The sequence below is a fragment of the Cannabis sativa genome, chromosome X, assembly GCF_029168945.1.
Source record: "Cannabis sativa cultivar Pink pepper isolate KNU-18-1 chromosome X, ASM2916894v1, whole genome shotgun sequence".
Lineage (NCBI taxonomy): Eukaryota > Viridiplantae > Streptophyta > Magnoliopsida > Rosales > Cannabaceae > Cannabis > Cannabis sativa.
The window spans coordinates 44,295,175-44,312,415 of record NC_083610.1 but is presented as its reverse complement, the minus strand read 5'-3'; the positions used below and the strand labels follow the sequence as shown (position 1 = coordinate 44,312,415).

Sequence of the window (17,241 nt, the reverse complement as noted above, 5' to 3'; positions counted from 1 at the left end):
ATTGAATAAAAGAAGATTTATTATTTACTTACTTTTTTTTATATTTTACATAAAAATATTAATATATATATATATTATATTTTTATGAGATTAGTTTTCATAGTCTTTTTTATGCTTAACTGATTATTTTTCAGTCATTTTCAAAAATTATGCTTTTAAATTTTTTAATCGCAAAAATAAAAGTAAAATTTTATTTTTGAAAAACAAAAAATGTATTCTATAACTATTTTTGTTTTTTAATTTTAAAAACAAAAGATAAGTGTAGTCTGTAAATTTTATTTTTATTTGTTGATTTTACTTAAATCGGGTCTGAGGCCAGGTCCGAGGTTAGGAACTAGGGCGGGTCCAAGTCTAGAGTCGAGTTTAGATTCGGTTTCCAAAATCTAACTTGAGATCAAAGTCCAAAATATTAATTAAAAAAAATTTAAAAGTAATTTTAAAAAAAAAAAATTAAATTCTTAATTAAAAAATTAAAAAGTAAATAAATTTTACAAAACATAATTTTATAAAATATTTTCACTCTTCTAATTTATTTTGATTTTTTTATTTAAAGAGAATAGTTCCAATTACAAAAAATTTCATTGTATTTGATACAAAGATAAGATATAAAACCTATTGTTAAACAAATGAATAAAATAGAAAATACATCATCATCACCTAGCAAGTATTAATTATTAAAGCTCAATTAAAACTCACAATACATTATTTTCATTATTTTTTCTTAAGAAGAGCTTCCAAATTCCAATGATATGATGATGAGAAATAGATCTGATTCAATGAAACAAGAACCTGTCCTTTTTATATTTTGCTTGAATAAACAAACAAATACTAAACACTCAGCTCAACTACCTTAGTCTTTTTAACTAGTGATTCAATTTGAAGAATCAATAATTACTTTAGGTATAAAACTTTTCAAATTTTCAGTTAAATGGTTAACTAACTCCTCATCTCTAGACTTCTTAAGGATTTCAACTATACTGTCAATGTAAGGAGATTTAAGCTTAATTCTTTTCACGAGCATTAGTTTTACCAGTTTCACAGCCTCCACTGAGTGATTTCTTTCACAAAGTCCCACCAAAAGCAGAGAATATAAATCAGAATCAATGGAAGTCAAGTATCCCATCTTCTCAATTTCATCACACAACTCATATCCATCTACAACTCGACCACCCAAAGCAAGCTCCTTTATCATAATGCTGCAGGCCAAACCGTCTGGTTTCAACCCACCGTCGAGCATTTTCCTAAACAGCTTCTCAGCCTCCTCTGTCCGTTTATTTCGTTTCAACGACACCACGAGAGAACTATAGCATTCTTCGTAAGAAACACCGCCTCCCTTAACAACCTTATCAATCAATTTATAGGCCTCATTAAGTCGACCCTCCAAACAAAAACGCTCGATCAAACAACTAGCTGTTACACGATTTGGAGAGCAGTTACGAGCTTCCATTCGATTAAGAACCTCCAGTGCTTCCAATGTCTGACCTTTCTCGCAAAACCTTTGAATAATAGACGTATACGTTACTACATTAGGACTGCAACTTCCACCTTCTTTCTCCATTTCATCTAGCAACTCAAGGGCTTTCTCCATATTCCCGAATTTACAGATCCCATGAAGAAGAACAGAGTACAAAACCTTATCGGGCAAACAACCATGTTCCTTCATAACCTCAAACAATCGAAATGCATCATCCAATCGACCTACACTGCAAAACCCTTTAGCCATTTCAACATAAGTGATCATATCTGGATAAAGATCAATCAAACCCATTTCTTTCATCAAAGTTTCAGCTGTATTCATATCACCCTTTACGCAAAACAACCTTATAACCAAATTATACATAGTAGTATCTGCTCTCAAACCAAATTCCGGCATTTTCCTCAATACCAACAATGCCTCATCTGCAAGTTTCGCTTGTTTGTACAAATTCAAGACAACCTTAAAAGTCTTAACGGTAACAGAACATCTCTCAGCCCTGTAAGCCTCAATAACTTCAAAAAGAAGTTTCGGATTCTGACTAATGCTAAACAATTTACAAGCTTTGTTATACATGTAAGGAGTATGCCTATAATCTGATTGAAGACCAGCCCATATAAAAAACCGGAGACCCGTATGAGACTGGCTAGGATAGCATCTGTGTAGGACCCCGCTCACAAATTTGGAATCCAGTGGTCCCTTAAACGTAGATAGGGTTTTCTCCACATTGCCACTATTTTCTTGCAAGTGATTGAGTATATCTCCCGAGGCTACACTAAACTGTACTATCGAGACTTTGGGGTTTTGGAAGCGAACTGATGATGAAAGGGACCGAGAGATTGAAAAAAGCACCATTAATTGGTAAACAATATGCAAATCTCGAACAGAAATTGGTTAAAACCTGAGATGGGGAGATTTTGTCAGCTCTGAGATGGGAAGATGATATTAAACTCAGTAGAAGACTTACTGAATTACCTAGCGCTGCAATATTAAATAGAAATACTTGTAAGAGATAAAATTATTAAAGATAATAATAATTCTGCATCAAATAATAGATCAACTTGCAACAATTTTCCATGTATGTTAATAAGCACTACCTAATTGAAAAAAAAGTCTGTTAAATAATTGTCAAGCTATCTCTTGTAGTACTCTTCTTGTCCCCATATATATATATATATATATATATATTCTTATGTTAATTAAATTAAATTGATGCAGGACATAGCTTCACCCTTGCACGGATTCATATATTAATACGACAACAGTTCAAGTGCAAATTTAGTTCAAAATCTGAAAATAAACAAAGAGTCTCTAAACATCATAAAACTAACTGTTTTCCTACATTATAAATAAGACAAAGTAAATACAAATCTAATCCAAAATGTAACATGTTTATAGCAAACATAAGAGTTTTGAGCTACCTAAAGCTTTAATGGGTAAGGTCTACAAAGACTCATCTTCTTTTTATGTAATGCTCCTCAACTAAGTAGAATTTCCATCCTGAGCTGAGGCTTTTGCATATTGCTCTAGCAATTAATCCGCAACAGCAATATACAATCAAGAACAAACACATGGAGGGAGAGCAGCAATGCTCCTTGAAAAATAATGTTAATTATTAGTGATCGCAAAACACTAGTTTCCCTCCTTTCCGACACAACCCTTGTTCACCCACAGAATTCACAACTTTACCATAGCTATATCTCAATGGCATTCTCCCGAGCACTCTATGAAACTCATTTATACACTCCCCTCTCCTCTTCCTATGCTCTCTTCTCCGACTACTCAACCCAACCTCTGCCACCACACCCTTCAATCTCCTTTGCCTATCACCACCTTCGTCCACCTCATTTCTTTTGTCACCCCAATCCCGAGCCCACTTTGCCCCCACCAAAATGGGCCCGGCCCTAGACTCATCAGCCACCACAAAGTTCATCAATATGTCCTCACAATTCCGGGCTCGGTCCACTATACTTCTCATTTGGTCCATTAACGGCCCACCACCGCAACTGTACGAAAACAAGTAATCTTTTCTCATGATCATGAATTTAGTTAGCACAATCGAGTACCTGTCTGGATGAACAGTGTAGATCCACCCCTTCCTCGACAAATCCAAGCTGTGCGATCGGGCGAAGAACCCGATCAGACGGCTAGGGTTCGATTCCCACACTCTAAAGGCAAATGAGAATGAGTTTACGTCGATCTCTACATCGTCGTCGCAAATCAAGACAGCAACGGTCTGAATTGCGGTTCGTGGGAGGAATCGGTTGTTGAGGCTGCTCGATTTCTGTCGGATGAGGGAAATGGTGGCACTGCCGAATGAAGAGGAGTGTGTGAGATTCTGGGAGAATTGGGCTAGGGTTTGGGTTGGGGTTGATGGGTTTCCCCAGAGGACGAGAACCGCAAAGACAAACGGGGTAGACGAGTACTTAGTGGCAATTGATTGGAGGAGAGAGATCCGAGATTCAGAGTAGCCATTGATGAGGATTGTGATTTTGTCTGATCGAAGAGTTCGCGGGCCTTTTTGGACCATTGGATCACATGGATCGATGGAAAGCGATGAGTTGGAGAAAAAGAGTAACATGAAGGTTGTTAGAAGAAGATTCATATCTATGGCGGCTTTGCCAAGAGGAAGATGAGTTGAATGTTTTGACTATTGAATTGCGTTCCACTGCAATATTTAGTAGAAGTAAAAGAAAACTAGTAAGAGATGAAATCATTAAAAAGAAACAGAATAAAATGGTTTGTATCAAATAATAGAAACTTGCAACAAATTTCTTTGTACAGATCAAGCATTTTAAAAGAACTCCACCACAACTCCAAAATGGTAACAAAAATCCTAAATATGTGTATACACACAAACACGCACATATACATATATATAACTAAGCACTACCTAATTGAAAATATATTACTACGCTGTCAAGCTATCTCTTGTAGTACTCTTCCTGGCCATATATGCATACATGTATATAGATTACCATTTTGCTTTTACTATTGTATGAAGTAAAAAATTGTAAAATGCAACAACAATTTAAAATTTGTTAGTTGCTACAATCACTAAAATGCAACAACACTTTCTCTTCTTCACCTGCATGCATATAATCATTAAAATGCAATTAAACCCAATTTACATTTACGGCTGTTGATTTCAACACTGCTTTCAGAAAATTTTATATTAGTATTAATCTCAAGTTAGAAAGAAAAAGGTAAATAGCCCAGAGCGAATTTCCATTTTGTAAGAAAAAAAAACAAAACGACTCCAAAAGGCAGAGAAACTATGATATAATTGCAGAAGGAAAAATGTATTTCCCAGAACTGCAGCTAACACCGAGTCATCTGCAAAAAATGTACTTGTTTCCCTAGTCCCTCAGTCAAAGAAATATACAGTTCTGTAAAAAGGTTAGGAAAAAACCAGAATAAAGGCTACAAGGCAACCCAAAACAAACAAAGCACATAATTAATGAGAAAAGGAAATAAAATTACAGCATTACAAGGAACAAAAGAAGATTAATAACAACACAACAATGTAATGCCAGAAAGGCAAAAACAGAAGCCCAGAATCATACATGCCACAAATACACAAGCAAACAGTTACATATTAATATTTATGTTCTCTCACATGTTGGTAAAGCAAAGCATACATTTTGTCAAAGCAACTGAAGCAACCAACTGCTTTGGTTTCAAAAGGACTGCTATAAAAGACATGATGGAAAAACATTACTAAATCCAATAAAATTTATGTAAAAAATATGTTTAATTCTAAAAAATCCAAAACTCAGAAATTATCAAATCAGAGGTTGTAACTTTTGTTAAATCTATTTCACCAAAAACTACTGTAAGCATTTTCAGAGCTTAGCTTAGCTTAGCCAAAGGCCTTTCTCGCTGGAGGAATGCACACAGAATTGGACAGCCTTATAATAGGAATTCTTTACTCGAAAACAAAAGAAACCCAATAAAATTGAAATCAGAAAAAATAGATTACATCCAAATTTGTAAAATCCAAAATAACAGTAAAAAAGTTCACTTCCATTACAAATATGGCGAAGTTCAAAATGCAAAGCTTTTTATTACTATCATTGTATTTTTTATAAGATGGTATTTAATTTAATATGTTTTTACTTGAACAATACTATGCAAATCTACTTGACAGAAGATCACATAAGAATAATGGGAAAATAGCTAAACAAGGAGGGCTTATTCTAGATGTCTAAGAAAGTTTTATTCATGCTAATAAATTACTAAGAAAATTAGAGAGAGACACAAAAACAAAAACATGACATTCCTATTTTTAATTTATGATTCTGCAGTGCTTTCTTATTTTTACCAACCTCGTCAAACCAGTGCCATGATGTGAAAAAAAAAAATGCATCTTTTGAAGTATAACGAATTCATTAAAGAAGGGTATAGCCCCAAATCAATATCTCATAACCCTAAAGAAGTAAATCTCCCAAAATCAAAACTCAAAAACAGTAATCGATATGAAAAACAAAATAACAATAATTACCTCTCAACAATTAAGTCTATATATGAGCAATGAAGAAGAAGAAAACCTTGATTTTGATATAGAGTTGATTGTGGATGATGAATACGGACATACAGAACATAGTCCTCTTCCAATCTATAGCTTAAACTTTTAAACGGACCAGTCTAGCTTTACCATCACCAAAATAGCAGCCAAATGATCAAGTACCAGTAAGTGACTATAGCTTTCTTATTGTAGAATTGTTGATAGCATATGAACAAAATCTAATTAAACTTACTAAATGAAGTGATACCGAGAAGCCCTTTTAGTAAAGCACACTACACTGCCATAACTCTTGCTTTCACAGCTCAAAGCAAAGAATTTAAAATTGATGCTCAATACTCGAATAGCTACTCGTTATGTCATAAAATGAATAGTAAAAACACTTGAAAGCTATTTACCCGTGCACAAATTCATGCAGAAAATCAAACTCTTAAATCAAATAAAATCCCAATTAAATCAAATATCAATATACCCCAAATTATTTCTTTAACAAAATTCTGGATTTCTTTGCACTTCATATACAAACCAACTCCAGATTACAATATTCATACTCAAACAACAAACATAATGAATAAACAAAAATATAGGCAATTGATGTCAGCAAATCCCAATTATCACACAGCACAATTGAAACCCAAAAAAATCCATAGTAAATTGAATCGAAAAGTATGAATCAAACTGGACTAACCTTATTGGTAACCTTGTCTTCTCTTTACAACTCAGATCCGACTAAGCCCATTTGCAATTTAAAACCTAAATAAAGTAAATCAAAAGGCCATTATATAAATTGAACAATTGGAAATCTATGGTAATCTTTCTTAGAAAAAACGCAATTACGGAAGATTGATTTATAGGGCACAAAAAAAGAAGAAGAAGAGTTCTAGGGCAAACAAAGAGGAAGAAGAAGAAGTCGTATATGCATAATCTAAATTTATAAATAAATAAATAAAAAATTCCGACCTGCCGGATTCGAACCAGCGACCTAAGGATAGCTATTACCAACTACAGTCCTCCGCTCTGCCAACTGAGCTAAGGTCGGTTTCTGTTAATTTCAAACAAATTTAATTAATATTGCTTTAAGCAATCTGCAATTATTTTTTTTAATATAAAAAATTAAAATAATTATTTAATTTTTGGGAACTTTAGTTAGGAAAATTTGATTTTTTATGCTTATATTTGGTTAATTTTTTTCTCCCTAAACACATAATAACTAATATTTGTAGGGGCTATTTACAAAAAATATGGGAAAAAAAATATAAGTTATGATATATATGGCATCAAAACTTAATTATACTAAATATGACATTCTTCTAAAAAAAAAACTTTAAAATATGGGAAAACATAAGGAGGAATGCCATACAAAAACTTTAAATTGTGTTTCTCTTTTTATTTATTTTTTTTTCTTTTCTTTCAAAAAAAAAATAAAACACTGTAATAAAGAAAAAAATTATCTCACCTGAGGTTTTTTTTTTTATAGAAACTCAAATAATATTAAAATAATTTTATTAAAACATTAAATTAATTAACTAATTAATTCTATATAATTAAAAATTAATTTTTGAACGAAAAAAACTAGTTACAAATACCAAAAGTCATATATAAATTTTACATGTTTCTTAGAAACTCTAAGACTTGACCTCCAAGCCACTACTAAAACTAAAATCAATACAAAACCAAATTTAAAACCAGTTACAAGTTTCCGCGAAACTCCAAGACTCGACCATCAACCCACTACACAAAACAATCATTGTCTACTAAAACAAAATATTTGCCACAATAAAAGTAGAAAATAAAATGAGAACATTCGACAAAATTGCTGTCATCGTCGAAAAAGTCATCGCTACCAAAAAGTCATTGTAGTTAGACATCGAAGTTGTCACCAATGTTGGACGTTTGAGTTGTCATCGGAGTTGGACCTTTGAATTTGACAATGAAAAATTAGTAATATTTATCAGCTAATTAAAAATATGACACCGAGAAACTAGTTATGTAGATTAACCAAATTAAAAATTAAACCTTAGAACCAGTTATGTATTATAACAAAAATAATAATTTAATACAGAAACCAATTTCATATTACAATTAAATAAAAAGTGAACAAACATATGAAGCCTAAAGTAATAAAAAGATATATCAATTATAAAAATCAGTTACTTAAAAAGGAAAAAATACATACCATAAAATAATTTTTAACGATAACTTATAAACTAAATAACAAAAATATGTTACAATAAACAACTTAGCAAAAATCTAATATAGAGAAACCAGTTACGTAAAATAATTAAATTAAAAATTAATTCACATAAACCAATTACCTAAATAACTAAAATCAAAATTAAATATAGAAACCAGTTACTTAAAAATACGCTAATAAAAAACATAAACAATAAAAAATACAGAAGCTCAAAATGATTACACAAAACAAAAATAACTTGCGAACGATAAAACTATAAACAGAAAACCTAAATACAAGAAAAATTATAAAGGAAGAAACTGTTAGAATTTATTGGGGTCACAATTGTATATATAAAATGTGTGTTGGGTCATCAAATAAATAAGTCAAATTTATGTGGTCTATTTTGGAATAAAGTTTATGACTTAAGGGCATGATTGTTATGATTTTAATATGTGGATACCAATTAGACAATTTCTAATTTGATGAGGGGCCAAATTGGAAATAGTCAAAAAGGATTAATTTAAACAGGTATTTGTCCCCATTTTTTGCATCGCTTCATATCGTATTCTTGAATCCCCATCATCAAGAAAACAAAAGTTCCAGAGAGAAGGTTTTGATGCAAAAAATTGGAAGATCATACCAATCTAAGGTTATTACAAAATCGATTCTATGGACTCCGGTACGCTTCCGCTATTACTTAATTTTATTGTTTGATTCTCTTAAATTAATTAGGGCTATATACAGATTTACAGTATTTCTAATATGTGGTATCAAGAGCATCCCTAAATTAGTTCTTGAAAATATATAGTAGTGTTGGTCTTCCATTAAATTATTTTTTGTATTTGATGACTTCATGCTTCATTAATTATAATCGTTTATATATATACACGATTGAAGTAATATATCATTCTGCGATTAAACCAGTCGCACATATGTATATTTCTTCTATTTTGAAGTGATATATCATTCTGCTATTGAAGTGATATATACATACAGTTCTTTGGTTGTTTCTTTTAATTTGAATTCATATAAATCAAATAAGTTGTTGCTTTATATATACAACACTTACTTTTGCTTGACATTTTATTTGAACACTTGTCTCCGCCGGAGGATTGATGAGGAATTATATCATAGGTATGAGGAATTATATCATAGGTATTTAGTCACTACAGTATAAAGTATAAATGCATTTAATATATTCACAATAATTATGAGAGTGAATATTGTTTTGCTTTTAGATTTATATATACTGTCATGTTACAGTATTTGATTTGATGCATATGCCATTTATATATATATTTGTTCTGTTTTTTTTTTTTGATTCTATTATGGAAGAATGCGATTAGCCTTCTATTCTGATTTCATTTATTATTATTACTACTATTAGTTTTAAATAATAATAATAATAATAATAATAATAATAATAATTCAGTAACAATTAATTTAAATTTGGTTTAAAATTTATTAAGGATATATAATATTTTAGTTAAATCAATTGAAACAAAATATCACCAAAGTGATTTCTTTTGTGTAGATTAATTTAATAAAAATATTATGATAATGGTGTGTATGTAATTCATAAATTTATTAACTAACCCAAAGGTGAGTTAATATTTGGATGAATTTCATGCATGTTTGTGGTGATAAATGTGTGACAATTATAAGAAATTTTGTGTGAATAATATGTTAGTCCAAAGATTGCATATTGTTTGACATAATTTATTGTCAATATTTGATCACTACAACAAGAGTACCGCTTACAATTAATATTACTATCCAAAGACTTAATATTAATGTTGTGTTTGGTATCTTGAGATGGGATTAACCAATATTTGAATTTATTGTTTTATTTGGATTCTTATATGAGCATGTTAGTTATGTAATTGTATTGTTCTTTTCAGCTGTTGCTAGTGTATCTACTAATCTTAATTCGGTACCGGTCCTTAATGGTAATAACTTTAAGGACTGGAAGGAGAACATTTTTATTGTTCTTGGCTGCATGGATCTTGACCTTGCATTAAGGATGGATCGTCCTGCTCCTCTTACGGATACTAGTACCTCCGAGCAAAGGAGGATTTATGAGAAGTGGGACCGTTCAAACCGCATGAGTCTTATGATCATTAAGCGCTGCATACCTGAGGCTTTTAGGGGTGCGGTGTCCGAGGAGGTCACCGATGCCACAACTTTCCTTGCTGAAATTGAGAAACGCTTTGCAAATAGCGATAAGGCGGAAACAAGTACTCTTTTAAAGAAACTTATTTCCATGAAGTTTAAGGGCAAGGAAAATATAAGGGAGTACATTATGGAAATGTCTCACCTTGCTTCAAAGTTGAAGGCACTAAAGCTTGAGCTTTCAGATGACTTGCTTGTGCATTTAGTGCTTATCTCTCTTCCTTCACAATTCAGTCAATTTAAGGTCAGTTACAACTGCCAAAGGGAGAAGTGGACTCTTAATGAGCTCATTTCATTTTGTGTTCAAGAGGAAGAAAGATTGAAGCAAGAGAAGACTGAAAGTGCTCATTTGGCAAGCACCTCTAAAGATAAGGGCAAGAAAAGAAAGAATGAGGCTGCTAAGGATAAAGGTCCTGTTGGAAATTATTTTACCAGGATCTTAGATCTACTCACAAGTATGTTTATTAACATCCTAAATAAGAACTTTCTAAAACGATAAATTAAACACATATAAAGTTTAAGAAACCTTACATTGGGTGCAGCGGAATAATATGACTCCTTCCGTTCAGATATCTAGCCCTTGATTCCTTTCTGTAGCAGAGCATTATCAATATCTGAACTTGGATCTCTTTCTCTGAATCTTTGATGCTGAAACTCCTTTGCTGATGATCTTTCTTCACGATCTTCCTCACTATGATTGAGGTATCACTTGATGTGTGTGGGCACTACTCATACACTAAGGATTTCGAAATTATCAAGAAAGAATAGAGAGAGAGAGTGGTCAGCCAGATAGGGAGAGAGAAGGCTCAGTTTTTCTGATTCAGAAAGTCTCAGAAGAAAAGTCTTAATTTCCTGAAGCCTTCACTATCTATTTATAGCATTCCACTAGGGTTAGATTTGAATTATATGGCATTAAAATAATAAAAAAATCAACTTAAAATACACACAAAGGTGGCCGGCCATACACTTAGTGGATTGGGCCTTGCTTTTTGCAATTTTGCAATTTTCACACCTTTTGTATCTGATTTTCTCAAAAATGCCAATTTCCTAATTCAACCATTTAAATGCCAATTCTAACTATTTAATAACTATAAATAATTATTAAATAATATTGTCATTTATCATATTTATTAATTGAACCATACAAAGTATCATAATTAACAAATATGCCCCTATAAACTCTTTCTTTACAATTTCGCCCTTACTTAGTGAAAAATTTCACAAATAGACATAGTCTAATTTGTGAATTATAATTAATTAATCAAAACCAATTACATGAGTCTTACAAGCAATATTATCTCAACTAGTGGGGGGACCATGGGTCTATATAACCGAGCTTCCAATAAGTAGATCAAGAATTTAGGACTAAAATTCACTAACTTATTAATTCTTCGTTGAATCCACGCATAGAACTTAGAATTGCACTCTCAGTATATAGAATGCTCTATATGTTCCACCATATAGACACATCATTAGTTATCTATTGTTATAATCCTAATTTGATCAATTATCCTCTATATGAATGATCTACACAGTAAAGGGATTAAATTACCGTAACACCCTACTATGTATTTTATCCTTAAAACACTTGACCCCGTATAAATGATATTTCAGCTTATGTGAAATGAGATCTCCACCATTTATTTTCGTTTGGTCAAGCTCGAAGGAGATCATCCTTTGCTTACTATTCGCCAGATAGAAGCTATAGATTCCTTGTTTATGCTAGCGCTCCCACTCAATTGGACTACCGTGTTCCCAAAAAGTATGTATCACCCTGACCTAAAAGTAGGCTTAACTAACAATTCAAGGAACACGAATAGCCTTTCAAGATTGAGCCTAATCATAACAGGATTAAGATCATTTGATCTAGGATCAACTAGGCGATATTGACTTGAATAGATTTTACGGTAAGTTTAATTAAATCTAAGTCAAAGTTCAATATCGGTCCCTTTCGATGCATACTCCATGCATCCAACCTGAGCTTTACTTTAACCAATGCTCTGGAAAGAACATAGCACTTCTCCAAATGCAAGTAAACTCTGTTGTAGATTATCATATCAGTAAAACCCTGTGTCTGATAAATCTAGGAAACTTTATTCACATAGTCATGTTTACTTTCCAATGTGTTGACGGCACAATAAACAGGATCAAGTATGTGAAAAGGGTTTCATATGAATTCATACATTATGTACATATAATCATGAAATAAATCATGTGAACCATGCAACATTAAATGTTATTTCTGATCTATATTAATAAGTAAATCTGATTATATTGAAATGAGTTTTATTTAGGGCATAAAACCCAACAGGTCCTGCACATAAGAAACAAACTCAAACCAACAGTGATGATGGTTGTTTCTTTTGCAACATGAAAGGACACATGAAGAAGGAATGTGCTACGTATTTTGCATGGCGAACAAAGAAAGGTACATTTCTTACTTTGGTCTGTTCTGAGGTAAATTTAGCTTCAGTACCAAGAAACACTTGGTCGTTAGATTCTGGTGCTACTACTAACATCAGTGTTTCTATGCAGGGTTGCCTGAGTTACCGAAAGCCAAATGATGCTGAAAGAAGCATTTATGTGGGAGATGGCAAGTCGGTAAATGTAGAAGCAATAGGGCATTTTAGGTTGTTGTTAAGTACTGGTTACTATTTGGACTTAATAGATACTTTTGTTGTACCGTCTTTTAGACGGAATTTGGTTTCTATTTCTTGTTTGGACAAATTGTGTTATTGTTGTTCATTTGGAAACAATTACTTTAGTTTATCTATTAATTCAAATACTGTTGGAACTGGTTCATTTATGGTTTATGACAACTTATATTTGCTTGACATTGTTGCTTCTTATAATGAAACCTTGAATGTGGAATCACGTGGTACTAAGCGTAAAATGGATAATGAAAAATCAAGTTCCTTATGGCACAAACGGTTAGGTCACATCTCTAGAAATAGAGTTGAGCGACTTGTGTCTGATGGAATTTTAGATTCAATTGATTTTTCAGACTTTGATGTTTGTATTGAATGCATCAAAGGCAAACAGACCAAAACAAAGAAATTGGGTGCGAAAAGAGCTATAGATGTCTTAGAGTTGATACATACAGATATTTGTGGGCCATTTCCTACACCTTCTTGGAATGGTCAACGATATTTTGTATCATTCATAGATGATTACTCAAGATATGCGTACCTATTTCTACTTCATGAAAAGTCTCAAGTGTTGGACGTGTTCAAATCTTTTAAGGCTGAAGTTGAGAATCAACTTAGCAAAAGAATAAAGCAAGTCAGGTCTGACCGTGGTGGTGAGTACTATGGCAGATATGACGGCTCAGGTGAACAACGTCCAGGACCTTTTGCCAGATATCTAGAGGAGTGTGGAATTGTCCCACAGTACACTATGCCAGGATCTCCTAGCATGAATGGTGTTGCTGAAAGACGAAACCGTACTCTTAAAGATATGGTAAGGAGTATGATCAGTCATTCAACCTTACCAGAATCACTCTGGGGAGAGGCACTTAAGACAGCAGCCTACATTTTGAATAGGGTACCAACCAAAGCAGCTGCAAAAACACCTTATGATCTTTGGACAGGGCGAAAGCCCAGTCTTAAGCACTTTCATGTTTGGGGATGTCCAGCTGAGGCTAGGCCTTATAGGCCAAATGAAAAGAAGCTGGAACCTAAAACTGTGAGCAGCTACTTTATTGGATATTACGAACGATCCAGGGGTTTCAAGTTTTATGATCCCAAAGTAAAAAATATATTTGAAACGGGAACTGCAAAGTTCTTTGAGGATATTGAGTTTGGGGGGAGAAATACGGTTAAAGACTTTGTTTTTGAGGAGGATTTAGAATCAACCACTTCTCTTGAAGATGAGTTGATTCCTATTCCAATAGTTGCTTTTGACAATATTCAGGATTCCATTCCTAATATTGATCAAGTTTTAGATCAAGAGCAACCAAACATAGTCAATCAAACCCCAGAGGTACAAACTCAACAACCTCAAGAACAAGTGCCTTTGCGACGATCCACTAGAGAAAGAAGAAATGCTATTAATCCAGATGAATACATAGTGTATCTTCAAGAACATGAGGATGGCATTGGAATGATGGAAGATGATCCAATCAACTTTCATCAGGCCATGAAAAGTTCTAACTCTCAAAAGTGGAATGATGCCATGAATGAAGAGAATAAGTCTATGCAAGACAATAAAGTTTAGAAAATTGTCCCATTACCAGAAGGTATAAAACCAATTGGTTGTAAATGGATATTTAAAACCAAGAGGGATGAAAATGGTAATGTGGTGAGGTTTAAGGCACGTCTTGTAGCAAAAGGCTATACTCAGAAAGAAGGCATTGATTATAAAGAGACTTTCTCTCCAGTTTCATCGAAAGACTCTTTCAGGATAATAATGGCACTTGTTGCTCACTTTGATCTTGAGTTACATCAGATGGATGTTAAAACAGCGTTTCTCAATGGAGACATTGATGAGACAATTTATATGGAGCAACCAGAAAACTTTGTGGTTGGTGACCCAAAGAAAATGGTTTGCAAATTAAAAAAATCCATCTATGGACTCAAGCAAGCTTCCCGTCAATGGTACCACAAATTTCATCAAGTGGTTCTCTTATTTGGTTTTGAGATGAATGCTGTTGATGATTGTGTGTATCATAAGTTTAGTGGGAGTAAGTGCATATTTCTGGTTCTATATGTCGATGACATATTGCTTGCCACTAATGATATAGGCTTATTGCACGAAACCAAGAGATTTCTATCGAAGCATTTTGAGATGAAAGATCTTGGTGACGCCTCTTTTGTTTTAGGAATTCAAATACATCGAGACCGTTCTCGGGGTATTCTTGGATTATCACAAAAGAGCTATATCGATAAAGTACTCAAACGGTTTGGCATGCAAGATTGTAGACCAGGTGATACCCCTGTCGTTAAAGGAGACAAATTTTGTCTTAAACAATGCCCTAAAGGAAGCCTTGAAATTCAAGAAATGCAAAAGATTCCTTATGCTTCAGCTGTTGGGAGTCTTATGTATGCTCAAGTTTGTACGCGTCCGGATATAGCGTACATTGTTGGAGTGTTAGGCAGATACTTAAGCAATCCAGGAATTGATCACTGGAAAGCAGCCAAAAAGGTTATGAGATATTTGAAGAGAACAAGAGAGTACATGCTCACATATAGGAGGTCAGATCACTTTGAGATCATTGGATACTCTGACTCTGACTTTGCGGGATGCCAAGATAGTAGGAGATCTACTTCGGGCTACATATATTTGTTAGGTGGTGGAGCTATATCATGGAGGAGTGCAAAACAAACACTCATAGCTTCATCCACCATGGCAGCAGAATTTGTTGCATGTTATGAGGCATCCAACCATGGTATATGGCTGAGGAACTTTGTCACTGGGCTGCGCATTGTGGATGGAATTGAAAGACCACTTAAGTTGTATTGTGACAATAAATCAGCTGTATTGTATTCCAACAACAATAGGAGCTCGACGAAGTCAAAACACATTGACATCAAGTTCCTTGTTGTAAAAGAAAGGGTACAAAGTGGACGATTTGTATAGAACACTTAGGTACAAACTCCATGATTGCGAGACCCCACTTACTAAGGGTTTGCCACCCAAGGTCTTTCATGAGCACACTGCTCGTATGGGTGTTTTAGATTATGAAGATATCTAGATTCAGTGGGAGTTTGTCTTTAGTGTGTTTTATTTGTTTTATGAAACATGTGTATTTGGATATTTTTCTGATCAGAAATTATGTTATTCAGTTTATTTCACTTTGTACATTTAAGCTAAAGTTTTGATCTCCATAAAGTAAAGTAGGACCAATTGAAAATTGACATGAATAGATCACCATGCATGTAATTTTCATACCACATTATCATGATTGATCTATGTCATTTGGCTATATTGATGTATGTGACCATTGATGGGTTTAGTTGTGATTGATACAACGAAAATCGCTTTGATCCTATGTTGATATAGTTAATGGACGAGATTGCACATGCCTATGGTTATGATGACAAAGTTATGAGCTCAATAAGGTTAACACATTTATATGTATACATATGTGACCCAGTGGGAGATTGTTAGAATTTATTGGGGTCACAATTGTATATATAAAATGTGTGTTGGGTCATCAAATAAATAAGTCAAATTTATGTGGTCTATTTTGGAATAAAGTTTATGACTTAAGGGCATGATTGTTATGATTTTAATATGTGGATACCAATTAGACAATTTCTAATTTGATGAGGGGCCAAATTGGAAATAGTCAAAAAGGATTAATTTAAACAGGTATTGGTCCCCATTTTTTGCATCGCTTCATATCGTATTCTTGAATCCCCATCATCAAGAAAACAAAAGTTCCAGAGAGAAGGTTTTGATGCAAAAAATTGGAAGATCATACCAATCTAAGGTTATTACAAAATCGATTCTATGGACTCCGGTACGCTTCCGCTATTACTTAATTTTATTGTTTGATTCTCTTGAATTAATTAGGGCTATATACAGATTTACAGTATTTCTAACAGAAACCAGTTTCTTTTGATAAGAAATATTACTAAGGGAGCAGCATTAACATGAGTCTCACTCTTCTTCTTCGCATGGGATTTAGAAACTGGTTTCTTTTTATCTTTCTTAATGGCATTAACCAGTTTCTCATCATCAACAACATTAGATTCGCACACTTTTTGCTAACAAATATAAAACACAATTCAATTAAAGGAAACTACAAAAAAAGAAAAAAAAAAAAAAACACTATTAAAACAAACAAAGAGACTAAAATTCATACAACTAAAAAATAAAATTTATTTAAACAATACAATACACATATCAACCAAAAAATATAAGAAAACAACAAGACATACCGAATTAGAA

General features: G+C 33.0%; 2 protein-coding genes and 1 non-coding gene across 4 annotated transcripts; all 3 read right to left on the bottom strand.

Annotated features, from left to right (window-relative positions):
• Window positions 1-685: 685 nt before the first annotated feature.
• Window positions 686-6,752, bottom strand: LOC115709057 (pentatricopeptide repeat-containing protein At5g47360). Of its 2 annotated transcripts, none has more exons than XM_061105290.1 (2): window positions 6,688-6,752; window positions 686-2,455 (listed from the first exon to the last, which is right to left on the bottom strand). In XM_061105290.1, exon 2 carries the CDS (start codon window positions 2,327-2,329, stop codon window positions 872-874), a length of 1,458 nt encoding a protein of 485 aa, XP_060961273.1. In that variant the 5' UTR covers window positions 2,330-2,455; window positions 6,688-6,752; the 3' UTR covers window positions 686-871. The 2 variants fall into 2 exon arrangements, with proteins under 2 accessions (XP_060961273.1, XP_060961274.1); XM_061105291.1 differs by lacking the exon at window positions 6,688-6,752 and adding an exon at window positions 2,896-3,037.
• Window positions 2,697-6,752, bottom strand: LOC115709068 (glycosyltransferase family protein 64 C3). The gene is made up of 2 exons (XM_030637104.2): window positions 6,688-6,752; window positions 2,697-4,142 (listed from the first exon to the last, which is right to left on the bottom strand). Exon 2 carries the CDS (start codon window positions 4,077-4,079, stop codon window positions 3,090-3,092), a length of 990 nt encoding a protein of 329 aa, XP_030492964.2. The 5' UTR covers window positions 4,080-4,142; window positions 6,688-6,752; the 3' UTR covers window positions 2,697-3,089.
• A 201-nt stretch (window positions 6,753-6,953) lies between these two features.
• TRNAY-GUA (transfer RNA tyrosine (anticodon GUA)) lies at window positions 6,954-7,038 on the bottom strand. Its single transcript is given in 2 exon segments — window positions 6,954-6,989; window positions 7,002-7,038. It is a non-coding gene; the product is annotated as a tRNA-Tyr (tRNA).
• Window positions 7,039-17,241: the final 10,203 nt, after the last annotated feature.

What these genes read in the sequence shown, in the direction of transcription:
- LOC115709068 (XM_030637104.2), bottom strand. Translation starts at nt 4,079, where the DNA reads ATGAATCTTCTTCTAACAACCTTCATGTTACTCTTTTTCTCCAACTCA.
- LOC115709057 (XM_061105290.1), bottom strand. Translation starts at nt 2,329, where the DNA reads ATGGTGCTTTTTTCAATCTCTCGGTCCCTTTCATCATCAGTTCGCTTC.